We start from the raw sequence: 12,785 nt of genomic DNA on the forward strand, positions 1-12,785 counted from the left end.
TCTAATGGACTCTTCGGGGCAGGAAAGAACGCCACTCTTTCCTGCCCACTTACACTGACCTCCCCACTACCACTGATCCTTGAAAATGGCTGCGGAGACTTCAAGTGGAGACCTCACGTGACTTTGCGGAAGTCTTGCGAGGCCACCGTTTGAAGTCTCGGCAGCCATTTTCAAGAAGCGGAGGCTGCAACAGGGAGGTCAGCGTCAGTGGGCAGGAAAGAGTGGAGTTCTTTCCTGCCCCAAAGAGGCTACTAGACCCACCAGGACTGCAAGATAGGTCCAGGAAGGGAGAGAGAGAAGGGGGCAGCTGCTTGTGGATGGGAGGGAAGGGAGAAGACAGGGGGATATGCTGTACATGCAGGGGAGGGAAGGGAAAAGGGGGAATGCAACACATAGAAGAGGATGGAGAGAGGGGGACATGCTGCTCATGGATGGGAGGGAAAGGAAATGGGGACATCAGAGGCGTAGCCAGGTTTTGACATCAGGGGGAGCAGACTTTTGTAAAATAGGCGCCAGTGCGAGGCTGAAGGGCTGGGAGAGAGGAAAGGTTTAAAATCCTCATAGGCATATATGTGTGGTCAGTGACTCAGTTGTTTGGGGAGGCTAAGGTGGAGTGAGGTGGGCCTAGAGTGGGGTTGGGGCAGGGCAGGGCTAGGTAAAATCCTTAGGGTGAAGGCAGCATCTATGTCAGCAGCAAAGGGACAGTGAGGGCACTTTTGAACGCAGCAGTGAAGGACCCCTTCACTGTGTCTCTGGTGCACCTCAGTGGCGTAGCCAGACCTGAGATTTTGGGTGGGCCCAGAGCTAATATGGGTGGGCACGCACTGTCTATATAAGTATGAGTAGTGTCTCTTGGGATCCTACAAAATAATGCCTAAGAATTCACTTGATGATGGATTTCTAAGTAGTCTGCCCAACAGCTGCCCTGCATCAGTATAACCACATACATACTTAATGGAAAAATTGATATTTTTAAATATAATTACATTATCCCACAATCTCTCCACTGCAAAATGCTATACACAAACTTGTGCAAAAACACACTCATATCTTTAAAACCATAACAGCACTAATTCCAAGGACAGGATGAGCTACAACATTATGCTTGAAAAGGCAGAACTGTAATTACACTAGGCTCTAAAACACCAATACACTACCTCATGAAAAAAAAGCAAAACAAAAAGGGCTGCAAATACTACACGCTAGCAGAATACTGCACCTTGATCACACTTGAAAAACACATGACACAACAGACATGACACAAGGAACTAAAGATCAAAAAATATGAAGGCAAAATACTGAACTGGAAAGTTAACTCAAGAAGTCAGACTCAGCATACAGCAATACCAGAAAAATTTAAACTTACATGCAAAATATCACAGATGCACATTTCCAAAAGATGACATATTCAAATTAATAAATTCTGAATAAAATACTTTTTTCTACCTTTGTTGTCTGATCTATTCGCTTTGGTCCCAGTGTCTTCTGTTTTACGCAGTGTCTTCTTTCCATTTGATATTTTTTCACTCACCATGTCCACCATACTCCTGTGTCCTTATGCGTCCTGTCTACCATCTGTAGCCCTGCCCCTATCCTTCCTCGAGTTTCAGTATCTGCCCTCAACGTGTTCCAACCCAGCCCTTAAACTCAGCAGTTTTCCCTCCATCCATATCCAGCATTTCTCCTCACTGCCCTCCATCCATGTGCATCTACTTCCACTGTCTTCCCTTCCCTCCATCCATGTCCAGCATTTCTCCTCTCTCCCTTCCCCTCCATCCATGTGCATCTCCTTCCTTTGTCTTTCCTTACCTCCATCCTTGTCCAACATTTCTCCTCTCTTCCCTGCCCTCCACTACATCCATGTCCAGCATTTCTCCTCTCTTCCATCCCCTCTATCCATGTGCACCTCCTTCCTGACTTCTCTCCCCTCCCTCCATCCATTCGTCCAGCAACTCTCCATTCTCCCCTGCCCTCTCCTCCAGCCATCCATCTCCAGCAAATTTCCTCTCTCCCCTTTCCGCTCCATCCATTCATGTCCAGCAATTTTCTTCTTTCCCCTGCCCTCCGCTCCATGTCCAGCAACTCTCCATTCTCCCCTGCCCTCTCCTCCAGCCATCCAGCTCCAGCAAATTTCCACTCTCCCCTTTCCGCTCCATCCATTCATGTCCAGCAATTTTCTTCTTTCCCCTGCCCTCCGCTCCATGTCCAGCAACTCTCCATTCTCCCCTGCCCTCTCCTCTAGCCATCCAGCTCCAGCAAATTTCCACTCTCCCCTTTCCGCTCCATCCATTCATGTCCAGCAATTTTCTTCTTTCCCCTGCCCTCCGCTCCATGTCCAGCAACTCTCCATTCTCCCCTGCCCTCTCCTCCAGCCATCCAGCTCCAGCAAATTTCCACTCTCCCCTTTCCGCTCCATCCATTCATGTCCAGCAATTTTCTTCTTTCCCCTGCCCTCTGCTCCATGTCCAGCAACTCTCCATTCTCCCCTGCCCTCTCCTCCAGCCATCCAGCTCCAGCAAATTTCCACTCTCCCCTTTCCGCTCCATCCATTCATGTCCAGCAATTTTCTTCTTTCCCCTGCCCTCTGCTCCATGTCCAGCAACTCTCCATTCTCCCCTGCCCTCTCCTCCAGCCATCCAGCTCCAGCAAATTTCCACTCTCCCCTTTCCGCTCCATCCATTCATGTCCAGCAATTTTCTTCTTTCCCCTGCCCTCCGCTCCATGTCCAGCAACTCTCCATTCTCCCCTGCCCTCTCCTCCAGCCATCCAGCTCCAGCAAATTTCCACTCTCCCCTTTCCGCTCCATCCATTCATGTCCAGCAATTTTCTTCTTTCCCCTGCCCTCCGCTCCATGTCCAGCAACTCTCCATTCTCCCCTGCCCTCTCCTCCAGCCATCCATCTCCAGCAAATTTCCTCTCCCCTTTCCCCTCCTTCCATCCCTGTTGTTGTCACCTCTCTCCCCTGCCCATCCTGTTTCTGTCCATCCCCTTCCCCCTTCTATTCAGCGTGTCCCCCCTCCCCCTTCACAGCATCTCCAAGCCAACTTCCGTTCCAGTCTACTCCCGAAGTTGCAGCGACGAACGGGCATGCAGCGCTGCGGTAGTAAAAGCAACAAGGAGACTGGTTCGACTCTCTGTCCTTCACTTCCCTCCCTCTGCGTCCCGCCTTCCTCTGACGTCATTTCCTTTCGGGCGGGACGCAGAGGGAGGGAAGTGAAGGACGGAGATTCGAACCAGTCTACTTGTTGCTTTTACTACCGCAGCGCTGCCTGCCCGTTCGTCGTTGCGACTTCGGGTAAAAGTCGCCGTTCCAGTCGTCGTCACTTGGGCGGGCCTGGGCCCACCCAGGCCCACCCGTAGCTACGCCCCTGGTGCACCTGCACTAGTCATTCCCCCTAGTATCTCTATTACTGAAGGTATTTATACTGAATACACTCCAGAGAATTATGTACCAAAAACATCCATATACTGTACCACAATAATACTAATTATTAAACAGAATAGTATTTACAGTATTCTGTAAATATATGCAGGTACTTTTAAAACTTGGCTGCCAGTCAGTCCTAGCTCTCTAGCCCAGCAGCTTCCTGTTGACCTGTGAACAGTGATGTTCAGCAGCACTGTAACAGAATGTACAAATTTAGACTGTAAGCCTCCAGATGCAGGAAAATACCTGTTGTAGCTAAATGTAACTCACCTCCTGCTACTATGATGAGCGGTATGAGCTAAATACAAATCCAAAGTTCAGCACCAGGTATATTGTGAACACAAAACCCTACAAATGTTACTCAGCACCACTAGCATACCATAATAGCACTAAATTTCCAGGAATCACACAACAAGGGTCTATCAAGGAAAAGACAGCACTGTAAATATTGCAGTCGGTACTAGAACTCGATACATCTATTGAGAAAACTAAGCAAGCTGGATTAGTACAGATTGATCCTACACAGAAATTCAGTGCTTAACAGAATACCTAGCCTCTTTCACACACAGACCCTTACCAAATACAGAATAAGTAATCATAACCTAAAAATAGAAATATGTAGACAAATTAATCTGAACCCCCAAGAAGCCAGAGTCTGCAACACCAGAGAAGTAGAAACAATGATATGTGCCCCCCTGTAATGTGCAAAACAAAGTTAGTAGCTGCAAATTTAAAAAACTGACATATTCCAATCACTTTATTAGACATTAACAAATACAAATAAAACAAAAACCCCCAGAAAATAAGGTGATATCTTTTTATTGGACTAAATAACATTTTTTTGCTCATCTCTCCATCCAGCTTCACTCTATTACTATCACTGTTCTCCCCCATCCAGCATTACCCCATCTATCTCTCTTTTCACCCATCGCCCTGTCTCTCTCTTTCCCCATCCAGCATCTCTCACTCTTCCTCCCCATCCAGCATCACCCCCATCTTTCTTTTTTGTCAGAATCCAGCATCACTCTCTCTCTACCCCCCCCCCCCCCAAATCCAGTATCACTCTATATCAGTAGTCCTCAACCTTTTTTTTAGTGAGGACATACTTGATGGACGATGCTCACATCCATGACACACTACATACATGACCCTCATGGACCTTTGATCTGATACAGTATGTCACTTCTTATATATTAAATGTAAACATGTTCTGCATCCACAAAAACCCTATCTCCTCCTCCCCCCCCCCCCCCCCCCCCAACAACAGGTGCAGAACGTAATTAGCACATTTTCTCCATGGAAGTTATCATACCAAAAAAAATTCAGATTCTCACATTATCTCAGTAATAGCTAAATACATTTTCCCACTACCAGGCACATTGTGAAATAACACAAAACTTGAAAAAATCCTAACTCAACATACATGTAGAAAATCTACTATAGAACAGTAGCACTGATTCCTATGCAACAAGAACCCTATGTAAGAACAGGGAGCACAACAAACAATACACAGGACACTAGAATACCAATACACCTACCACTGGTACAACAGAACAAGTGGGACTGCTACAGAATTCTACACAGAAACTATTTGCCAACAGAATACTACACCTCGGTCACACACCAAATGCAGAACAAGGGATCACGAATTAGAAATATAAAGACAAAAACTGAACTGGAAACCAAAGAAGTCAAACTAGGTATGTACCACAACATAGGAAAACTAAAAACAGAAATGCGTTTCCTCTTGTACTGAAAAAAATAAAATACAAAGACAGCCATGATGCACATTTCCCAAAGCTAACATATTCCACCAAATAAATTCAGATAAAACTCTTTTTTTCTACCTTTGTTGCCTGGGTACTTTATTTTTCCAAGCATATTGTTTCCAGTTTCCCTGTATGTCTTCTGCTCTCTTTCCAGTAAGTGCAGTCCATTTGTCCTTTCTCCACGTTACTCTTATAGTTTCCTATTCCCTCACCATATTTCTCTAATATATTTCCTCTCTTTCTCTGTTTTCTGTCTCTCCCCTCAAATTTCACCTTCTCGCTCTTCAGTCCTCCACCTATATTTCACTTGCCAGTACCTATCAACTTTCCATGTCCTTCTCTCCCCCCTACATTTCCTGTGTCACTCCATCCCTGGCCTCCTTTTCTCTTCTCTTTCACCTACTCCTCATTAGTACAATTCTTCCCTCTGTACTTAACTATCCTCCTCTCACTCCTCTCCTTCAGATCCCCCATGGGCTCTCCCACATGGTTCCACCATGCCAAGTATCTCCCCCTCCCTCTCCCTTCTTACACCCTTGTAGCCCAGCATCTCTCTGTCTCTCCCCTCTCCTCCACCACTATGGTCCAGCATTTCCCTGTCCCCTCTCTCTTCTCTTCCACCTCTATGGTCCAGAAATTCCCTATCCCCCCCCCTTTCCTCCTTATGGTCCAGCAACTCCCTATCCCTTCTTCCTTTCCCTCCAACCCTATGGTCCAGTAACTCCCCATCACCTCTACACCTATGGTCAAGCAACTTTCTGTCCTCTCTCTCTTTCTTTTCCCCCCTTATGGTCCAGCAGCTCCTTCTCCTTGTTCTCTCTCTCTCTCTCTCCCTCTCTCCCTTTCCCTTACCTCAGAGTGAAGCTTCAGTGTTCAGCAGGGCAGCAGCTCGGAGAGGAGAGTCTACTCAGGAAATCCAGCCTGCTGCCAAGAGAAGTGGCTACAGATATCCCAGTGCCATGCACCTTTCCAGGTTGTGTAAGTGGCAAACTGCACAGTAAAAATAAAAGCCTGCTAAGCATGGTTTAGCCCCTACACAACCCAGGAAGGAGCACCGCATCAAGGTTTGTGTACCTGCATCTCCTGTGAGTCCAGCATCTCTCCCCTTCTCTCACTTACTCTCTCCATCCCCCTATGACCTTCCATCTTCTTCCTCTCTCCCTGGTCCCCTCATCCGTAGTCTGGCATCTCTTCTATCCCCCTACCCCTGCAGATCTAGCACCTGTCCCCTTCCCTCCCTCTTTCTCCACCCTCCCCCCTTTGTGTTCAGCACATCTCCCTTCGCCCCAATGAGTCCAGGACCTTTCCCTCTTCTTCCCTGAGTCCCCCTAGAGTCCAGAACCTCTCCTTCTCATTCCCTCAGCCTCTCCTGAGTCCAGCAACTTTCTCTTTATCCATCAGCCCCGTGCCCCCCCCCCCCAGTGTCCAGCACCACTTTCTCTTTATCTCTCAGGTGTCTCCTGAATCCAGCACCACTCTCACTTTTCTCCTAGCCCTCCCCTGAGACCAGCACTGCTCCTTTTTCCTTCAACCCCTATCCTCAGTCCAGCACCTTCTTCTTCCCTCAACCTCCCCCCCTTCCCAAGTCCAGCACCTCTTTGTGTATTTGTGTATCTAAAATGTAACCTTCTAGAAAACATGAAGTGAAGATGTGATTCTATGAGCCCCAATGAAAGGAGTTTAATTTTACTTCCATATAGTTTCAATATATTCCATCAACTTTATAATACCTGGCTTCCCAAGGCTGATTACAACAGTTAAAATGAACCCGTCAAGAAACAGAATATCCTCACTGAAATTTCATCTGTATTGTATAGAACAGTGTAGAAAAATGAGCAAAAAAATACAGAGTTTTTAACTGCTGTTTCTACCAGCTACACTAATAGTTTTAAGCTATTGTAATGATACTCAATTTTTATTTTACTCACCATGTCTTCTGTTTTTATCCAACTTCCTTGGCTGATACCATCTTCTGTTCTCAATCTAACCTTCTCCTCCCCTTCCAAATCCCTCAAACATGCTTTTCTTTAGCAGCCCCTGCAGTGATAACAGGCTGCCTGAGCAGGTGCCGAATGCTTCCCTCTGCCACGTCTCACCCTCGCATACACAGCAAGTTGTGCCAGAGGGGCGGAGCAGAAGGAAGCATCAGACTCTGGCTCACTCAGGCAGCCTGTGATCCCTGCAGGGAAACAGCAGTAGGGAGGTGCTGCTAGAGAAAGCAGGTTTGAGGAACTGAGGGGGAGGGGGAAGAGAAAGCAAAAGCGCCGGTGTTAGTCTGCTAGGCCAAGATGGCGCTGGTATACCGTGAGAGGTGAGACTGCTGAGCGTTAGCTGGAGGATTCAGCTTTTCCTAGCTTCTAAACTCACTATGCCTCATACCAAAAGAAAAGGGATTATTAGGGCACTACCACCTCCAGCCCTGGTATCCTCACCAAAACAGCGGACACTCGACAGCTTCGCCCTCCGGCGCCCACCGATCGAGACCGGAGCTGGGATTCCTTTAGATGTCGGAGAAGGGAGTCCGACGTTGGTGGAACTTGAGACCACGTTTTCCCCTCCGGAGCCAGCAATCCCACCATGTCCCGCCGTAACTCGGGAGGAGAAGACAGGCCCACAAGACGGGGAAGGCACGAAATTGGGGCCTGTGGAGGTGGCCTTCCCCGGCACAGTTAGTGGCGAGTGTCGAGAACTTGAATAAGAAAGGATCTTTGAATCCCCCCATGGTGAGGACGCTCGATACTCTCTGGCAGGCTACTGACAATATGAACTCCCCGATTATAAAATCAACCCAGGAAACAGCGAATTTAGTTTCCACGGTAGAACAATTCTCCAAGTCTATGGACAGACTGAAGCAAGACTTCGATGACCAGGTACAACGATCTCAGACTGATATTTCAAATATAAAAGAGAATGTTTCAACGCTTATAAAAGATAATTTAAGTATTCGTCATAAAACAGAACAAATTGAAAATTATAATAGACGCTTAAATATGAGGATTTTGAATTTTCCTAAACCAGTAGGGATCCTCCCTTTGGATTTATTCAAGAAATACCTTATTGAAATTTTGAAGATTCCCTCGCAAAATATTCCTCCGTTAAATAAGATATATTTTCTTCCTGTAAAAAAGAATCAGGGAGGAACCCCTGAAGAACTGGAACAAATTCAGCTAGAAGATCAGAATGATGATTTGAGAGATATTTCCACAATACTAGAAGACTCAATGTCAGAAGTTACAAATAGAGCTACACTTCTGATCTCATTTGTATTTGAGCAAGACTTTAACGCTATACTTAAACTATACTTTAAGAATATAGATCAAAAATGTTGTGGACAAAAACTATGGATTTTTCCTGATGTCACCAAAGTTACACAAGAAAAACGAAAAAAGTTTCTTGAGATGAGAGAGGAAACGAAGGCTATAGGTGCAACCTTTTTATTAGCGTACCCATGTAAATGTATAGTGAGATATTTGGGAGTTAAGTATGTTTTTTTTTCTCCAGACCAACTTAGAGTATTTTTAGACCTGAAGAGGATATCGGGGTCATAATATCATTGTGGTTAGATATTAATAGGTGGGTGGGCATATAGCTTTTCTTCATTTAATTTTTCTTAGTAATTTCCCTGATTTATCTGTCAACCCCCCCCCCCCCCCCCTCAGATAGTGGTCTAAGGAAGGGACAAAAGTGAAATAATAACAATTTACCTAGATGATATATTTATATAAGAGTGTATACATTGTTATGTACTGCTTGTCCTATCTGTCTTCAGCTATCTACTTTAAAACAAGAGCTCTGTAAAGTAATGCAAGAATTAGATGCAATTAAAGCAACTTATAGGACTGTGCAGAATCATAACTTCTCACCACTGCCTCAAAGAATAAAACCACATAAGAACAGATGGTTCACAGTAGGCTCAGGCAGACTTCATCATGTGACACAGAAGCATCCGCCCGCACAAGTGTTGCCACTAGAAAATTCTTTTGCTCCACTACAGCACTGTGATGTTCATGAAAATAAAACTGAAGCAGAAAAAAAAGAAAAAGCAAGGAAGGGGGAACAAAAATATGAGAAGGTACCCAAAGAGAAAACACCCTCACAAATCACTAAAACCAAAACACATACTAGGAAATGTACATGGAAAGCAATGACCACAAATGCTCGCAGTCTAAGCAATAAAATTCATGACCTTCAAGCCCTGATTTTGGAGGCTGACTTGGACATAGTTGCAGTCACAGAGACATGGCTCAATGGTTCCCATGAATGGGATGTAAACATACCAGGCTATAATCTTTTTAGGAAGGATAGAGAGGGACGTATAGGTGGAGGAGTAGCTCTGTATGTGAGAAATGATATCGCAGCGACTGAAATGACAGGGAACTGGGGAAAGGAAGAAGCGATATGGATCACCTTAAAAAGAGAGGATAGAACCTTGGTCCACGTGGGTGTTGTCTATAGACCCCCGACACAATTGGAAGAACTAGATAAAGATCTGATCGCTGATATTCAAAAGTTGGGGAAGAAACGAGAGGTGCTGTTGTTGGGAGATTTTAATCTGCCGGATGTAGATTGGAAGGTTCCATCTGCAAAATCGGAAAGTAGAGAGATTGTGGATGCTTTCCAAAGTGCTCTGCTCAGACAAATGGTGAACGAACCCACGAGGGAGGGAGCCACGTTGGATCTGGTGCTCACGAATGGGGATAGTGTGTCAAATGTCCGAGTGGCTGCACACCTGGGAAACAGTGACCATCAAACGATTTGTTTTGATGTAACGGCTCATGTGGATGGCGGCCACTCTAAACTCAAAGTCCTGGATTTCAAGCGAGCTGACTTTAACAAAATGGGAGAATACCTGAGGAAGGAGCTGATGGGCTGGGAGGACATACGAGAAGTGGAAGGACAGTGGTCCAGGCTAAAAGAAGTAATAAACAGGGCCACAGACCTTTATGTAAGGAGAGTAAATAAAAGCAAGAGAAAAAGGAAACCGATATGGTTCTCAAAGCAAGTGGCTGAGAAAATAAAGATTAAAGAGTTAGCGTTCCAGAAATATAGAAAATCTCAAGAGGAGGAACACGGGGAGGAATACCGGATGAAACTGAAAGAAGCCAAGAGAGAGGTACGTCTGGCAAAGGCGCAAGCGGAAGAACAAATGGCTAGAAATGTAAGGAGGGGAGACAAAAACTTCTTCAGGTATATTAGTGAAAGGAGAAAGACTATAAAGGGAATTGTGAGACTAAAAGATACAACAAAACGCTATGTAGAAAATGATGAAGAAAAAGCCAATTTGCTAAATAGATACTTTTGTTCCGTTTTCACTGAAGAAAACCCTGGGGAAGGACAGAGAGGGACTGGCAAAGTACACCTGAGAATGAGGTGGATAGAGCGCCGTTCACAGAAGAGAGTGTGTATCAACAACTTGGAAAGCTAAAGGTGGACAAAGCCATGGGGCCGGACGGGATCCACCCCAGAATACTGAGGGAGCTCAGAGAGGTTCTGGCGGGTCCTCTTAAAGACTTGTTTAATAAATCCTTGGAGACGGGAGAGGTTCCGAAGGATTGGAGAATGGCGGAGGTGGTCCCTCTTCACAAAAGTGGTGATAGGGAAGAAGCTGGAAACTACAGGCCGGTAAGCCTCACTTCGGTTATTGGAAAAGTAATGGAAGCCATGCTGAAGGAAAGGATAGTGAATTTCCTGGAAGCCAATAAGTTGCAAGATCCGAGACAACATGGTTTCACCAAAGGGAAATCGTGCCAAACGAATCTCATTGAATTCTCTGACTGGGTGACAGGAGAATTAAATCAAGGACGTGCTATGGCCATCATCTACTTAGATTTCAGCAAGGCTTTTGACACGGTTCCCCACAGGAGGCTCTTAAATAAACTAGACGGCCTGAAGATAGGACCCGAAGTGGTGAACTGGATTAGGAACTGGTAGACGGACAGACGCCAGAGGGTGGTGGTGAATGGAGTTCGCTCGGAGGGAAAGGTGAGTAGTGGAGTGCCTCAGGGCTCGGTGCTGGGGCCGATTCTGTTCAATATATTTGTGAGTGACATTGCCGAAGGGTTACAAGGTAAAGTTTGCCTTTTTGCGGATGACACCAAGATTTCCAACAGAGTGGACACCCCGGAGGGAGTGGAAAACATGAAAAAAGATCTGAAGAAGCTAGAAGAATGGTCTAACGTTTGGCAATTAAAATTCAATGCGAAGAAATGCAAAGCGATGCACTTAGGGAGTAGAAATCCAAGGGAGACGTATTTGTTAGGCGGGGAGAGTCTGATAGGCACGGACGGGGAGAAGGATCTTGGGGTGATAGTATCTGAGGACCTGAAGGCGACGAAACAGTGCGACAAGGCGGTGGCTGTAGCTAGAAGATTGCTAGGCTGTATAGAGAGAGGAGTGACCAGCAGAAGAAAGGAGGTTTTAATGCCCCTGTATAAGACGTTGGTGAGGCCCCACCTGGAGTATTGTGTTCAGTTTTGGAGGCCGTATCTTGCGAAGGATGTTAAAAAAATGGAAGCGGTGCAAAGAAAAGCTACGAGGATGGTATGGGATTTACGTTCCAAGACGTATGAAGAGAGGCTTGCTAACCTGAACATGTACACCCTGGAGGAAAGGAGGAACAGGGGTGATATGATACAGACGTTCAAATATTTGAAAGGTATTAATCCGCAAATGAATCTTTTCCGGAGATGGGAAGGCGGTAGAACGAGAGGACATGAAATGAGATTGAAGGGGGGCAGACTCAGGAAAGATGTCAGGAAGTAAGATGTCAGGAAGTATTTTTTCACGGAGAGGGTGGTGGACGCTTGGAATGCCCTCCCGCGGGAGGTGGTGGAGATGAAAACGGTAACGGAGTTCAAACATGCGTGGGATATGCATAGAGGAATCCTGTGCAGAAGGAATGGATCCTCAGAAGCTTAGCTGAAATTGGGTGGCGGAGCAGGTGGGGGGAAGAGGGGGTGGTGGTTGGGAGGCGAGGATAGGGGAGGGCAGACTTATACGGTCTGTACCAGAGCCGGTGATGGGAGGCGGGACTGGTGGTTGGGAGGCGGGAAATACTGCTGGGCAGACTTATATGGTCTGTGCCCTGAAAAGGACAGGTACAAATTCAAGGTAAGGTATACACATATGAGTTTGTCTTGGGCAGACTGGATGGACCATGCAGATCTTTTTCTGCCATCATCTACTATGTTACTATGTTAATGTGATTTCTTTTGATCTCTGAGTTTCATGTAACAAGTGTATTGCTTGTGTAAATATTTTGAAAACATAAATAAAAAAAATTTAAAAAAAAGAGTTTAATCTGAATTTATTTGGTGGAATATGTTAGCTTTGGGAAATGTGCATCATGGATGTCTTTGTATTTTTTTTCAGTACAAGAGGAAACACATTTCTGTTTTTAGTTTTCCTATGTTGTGGTACATACCTAGTTTGACTTCTTCGGTTTCCAGTTCAGTTTTTGTCTTTATATTTCTAATTTGTGATCCCTTGTTCTGCATTTGGTGTGTGACCGAGGTGTAGTATTCTGTTGGCAAATAGTTTCTGTGTAGAATTCTGTAGCAGTCCCACTTGTTCTGTTGTACCAGTGGTAG

At 45.6% G+C, this 12,785-nt stretch overlaps 1 protein-coding gene across 4 annotated transcripts in view; it reads right to left on the bottom strand.

Annotated features, from left to right (window-relative positions):
* Window positions 1-12,785, bottom strand: part of CALCOCO2 (calcium binding and coiled-coil domain 2) — a 119,074-nt gene that overhangs the window by 73,976 nt on the left and 32,313 nt on the right. Inside the window, exon 1 of one of the 4 annotated variants that reach the window (XM_030221576.1) lies at window positions 7,125-7,255. The exons of the other annotated variants lie outside the window; for them this stretch is intronic. Within the exon in view, the coding sequence (XP_030077436.1) occupies window positions 7,125-7,127 (3 nt within the window). The 5' untranslated portion in view covers window positions 7,128-7,255. Of the gene's footprint in view, window positions 1-7,124; window positions 7,256-12,785 lie in introns of those variants that run through there. 4 annotated transcript variants of the gene reach the window in all.

The sequence above is a fragment of the Microcaecilia unicolor genome, chromosome 12 (genome assembly GCF_901765095.1).
Source record: "Microcaecilia unicolor chromosome 12, aMicUni1.1, whole genome shotgun sequence".
Classification (NCBI taxonomy): domain Eukaryota; kingdom Metazoa; phylum Chordata; class Amphibia; order Gymnophiona; family Siphonopidae; genus Microcaecilia; species Microcaecilia unicolor.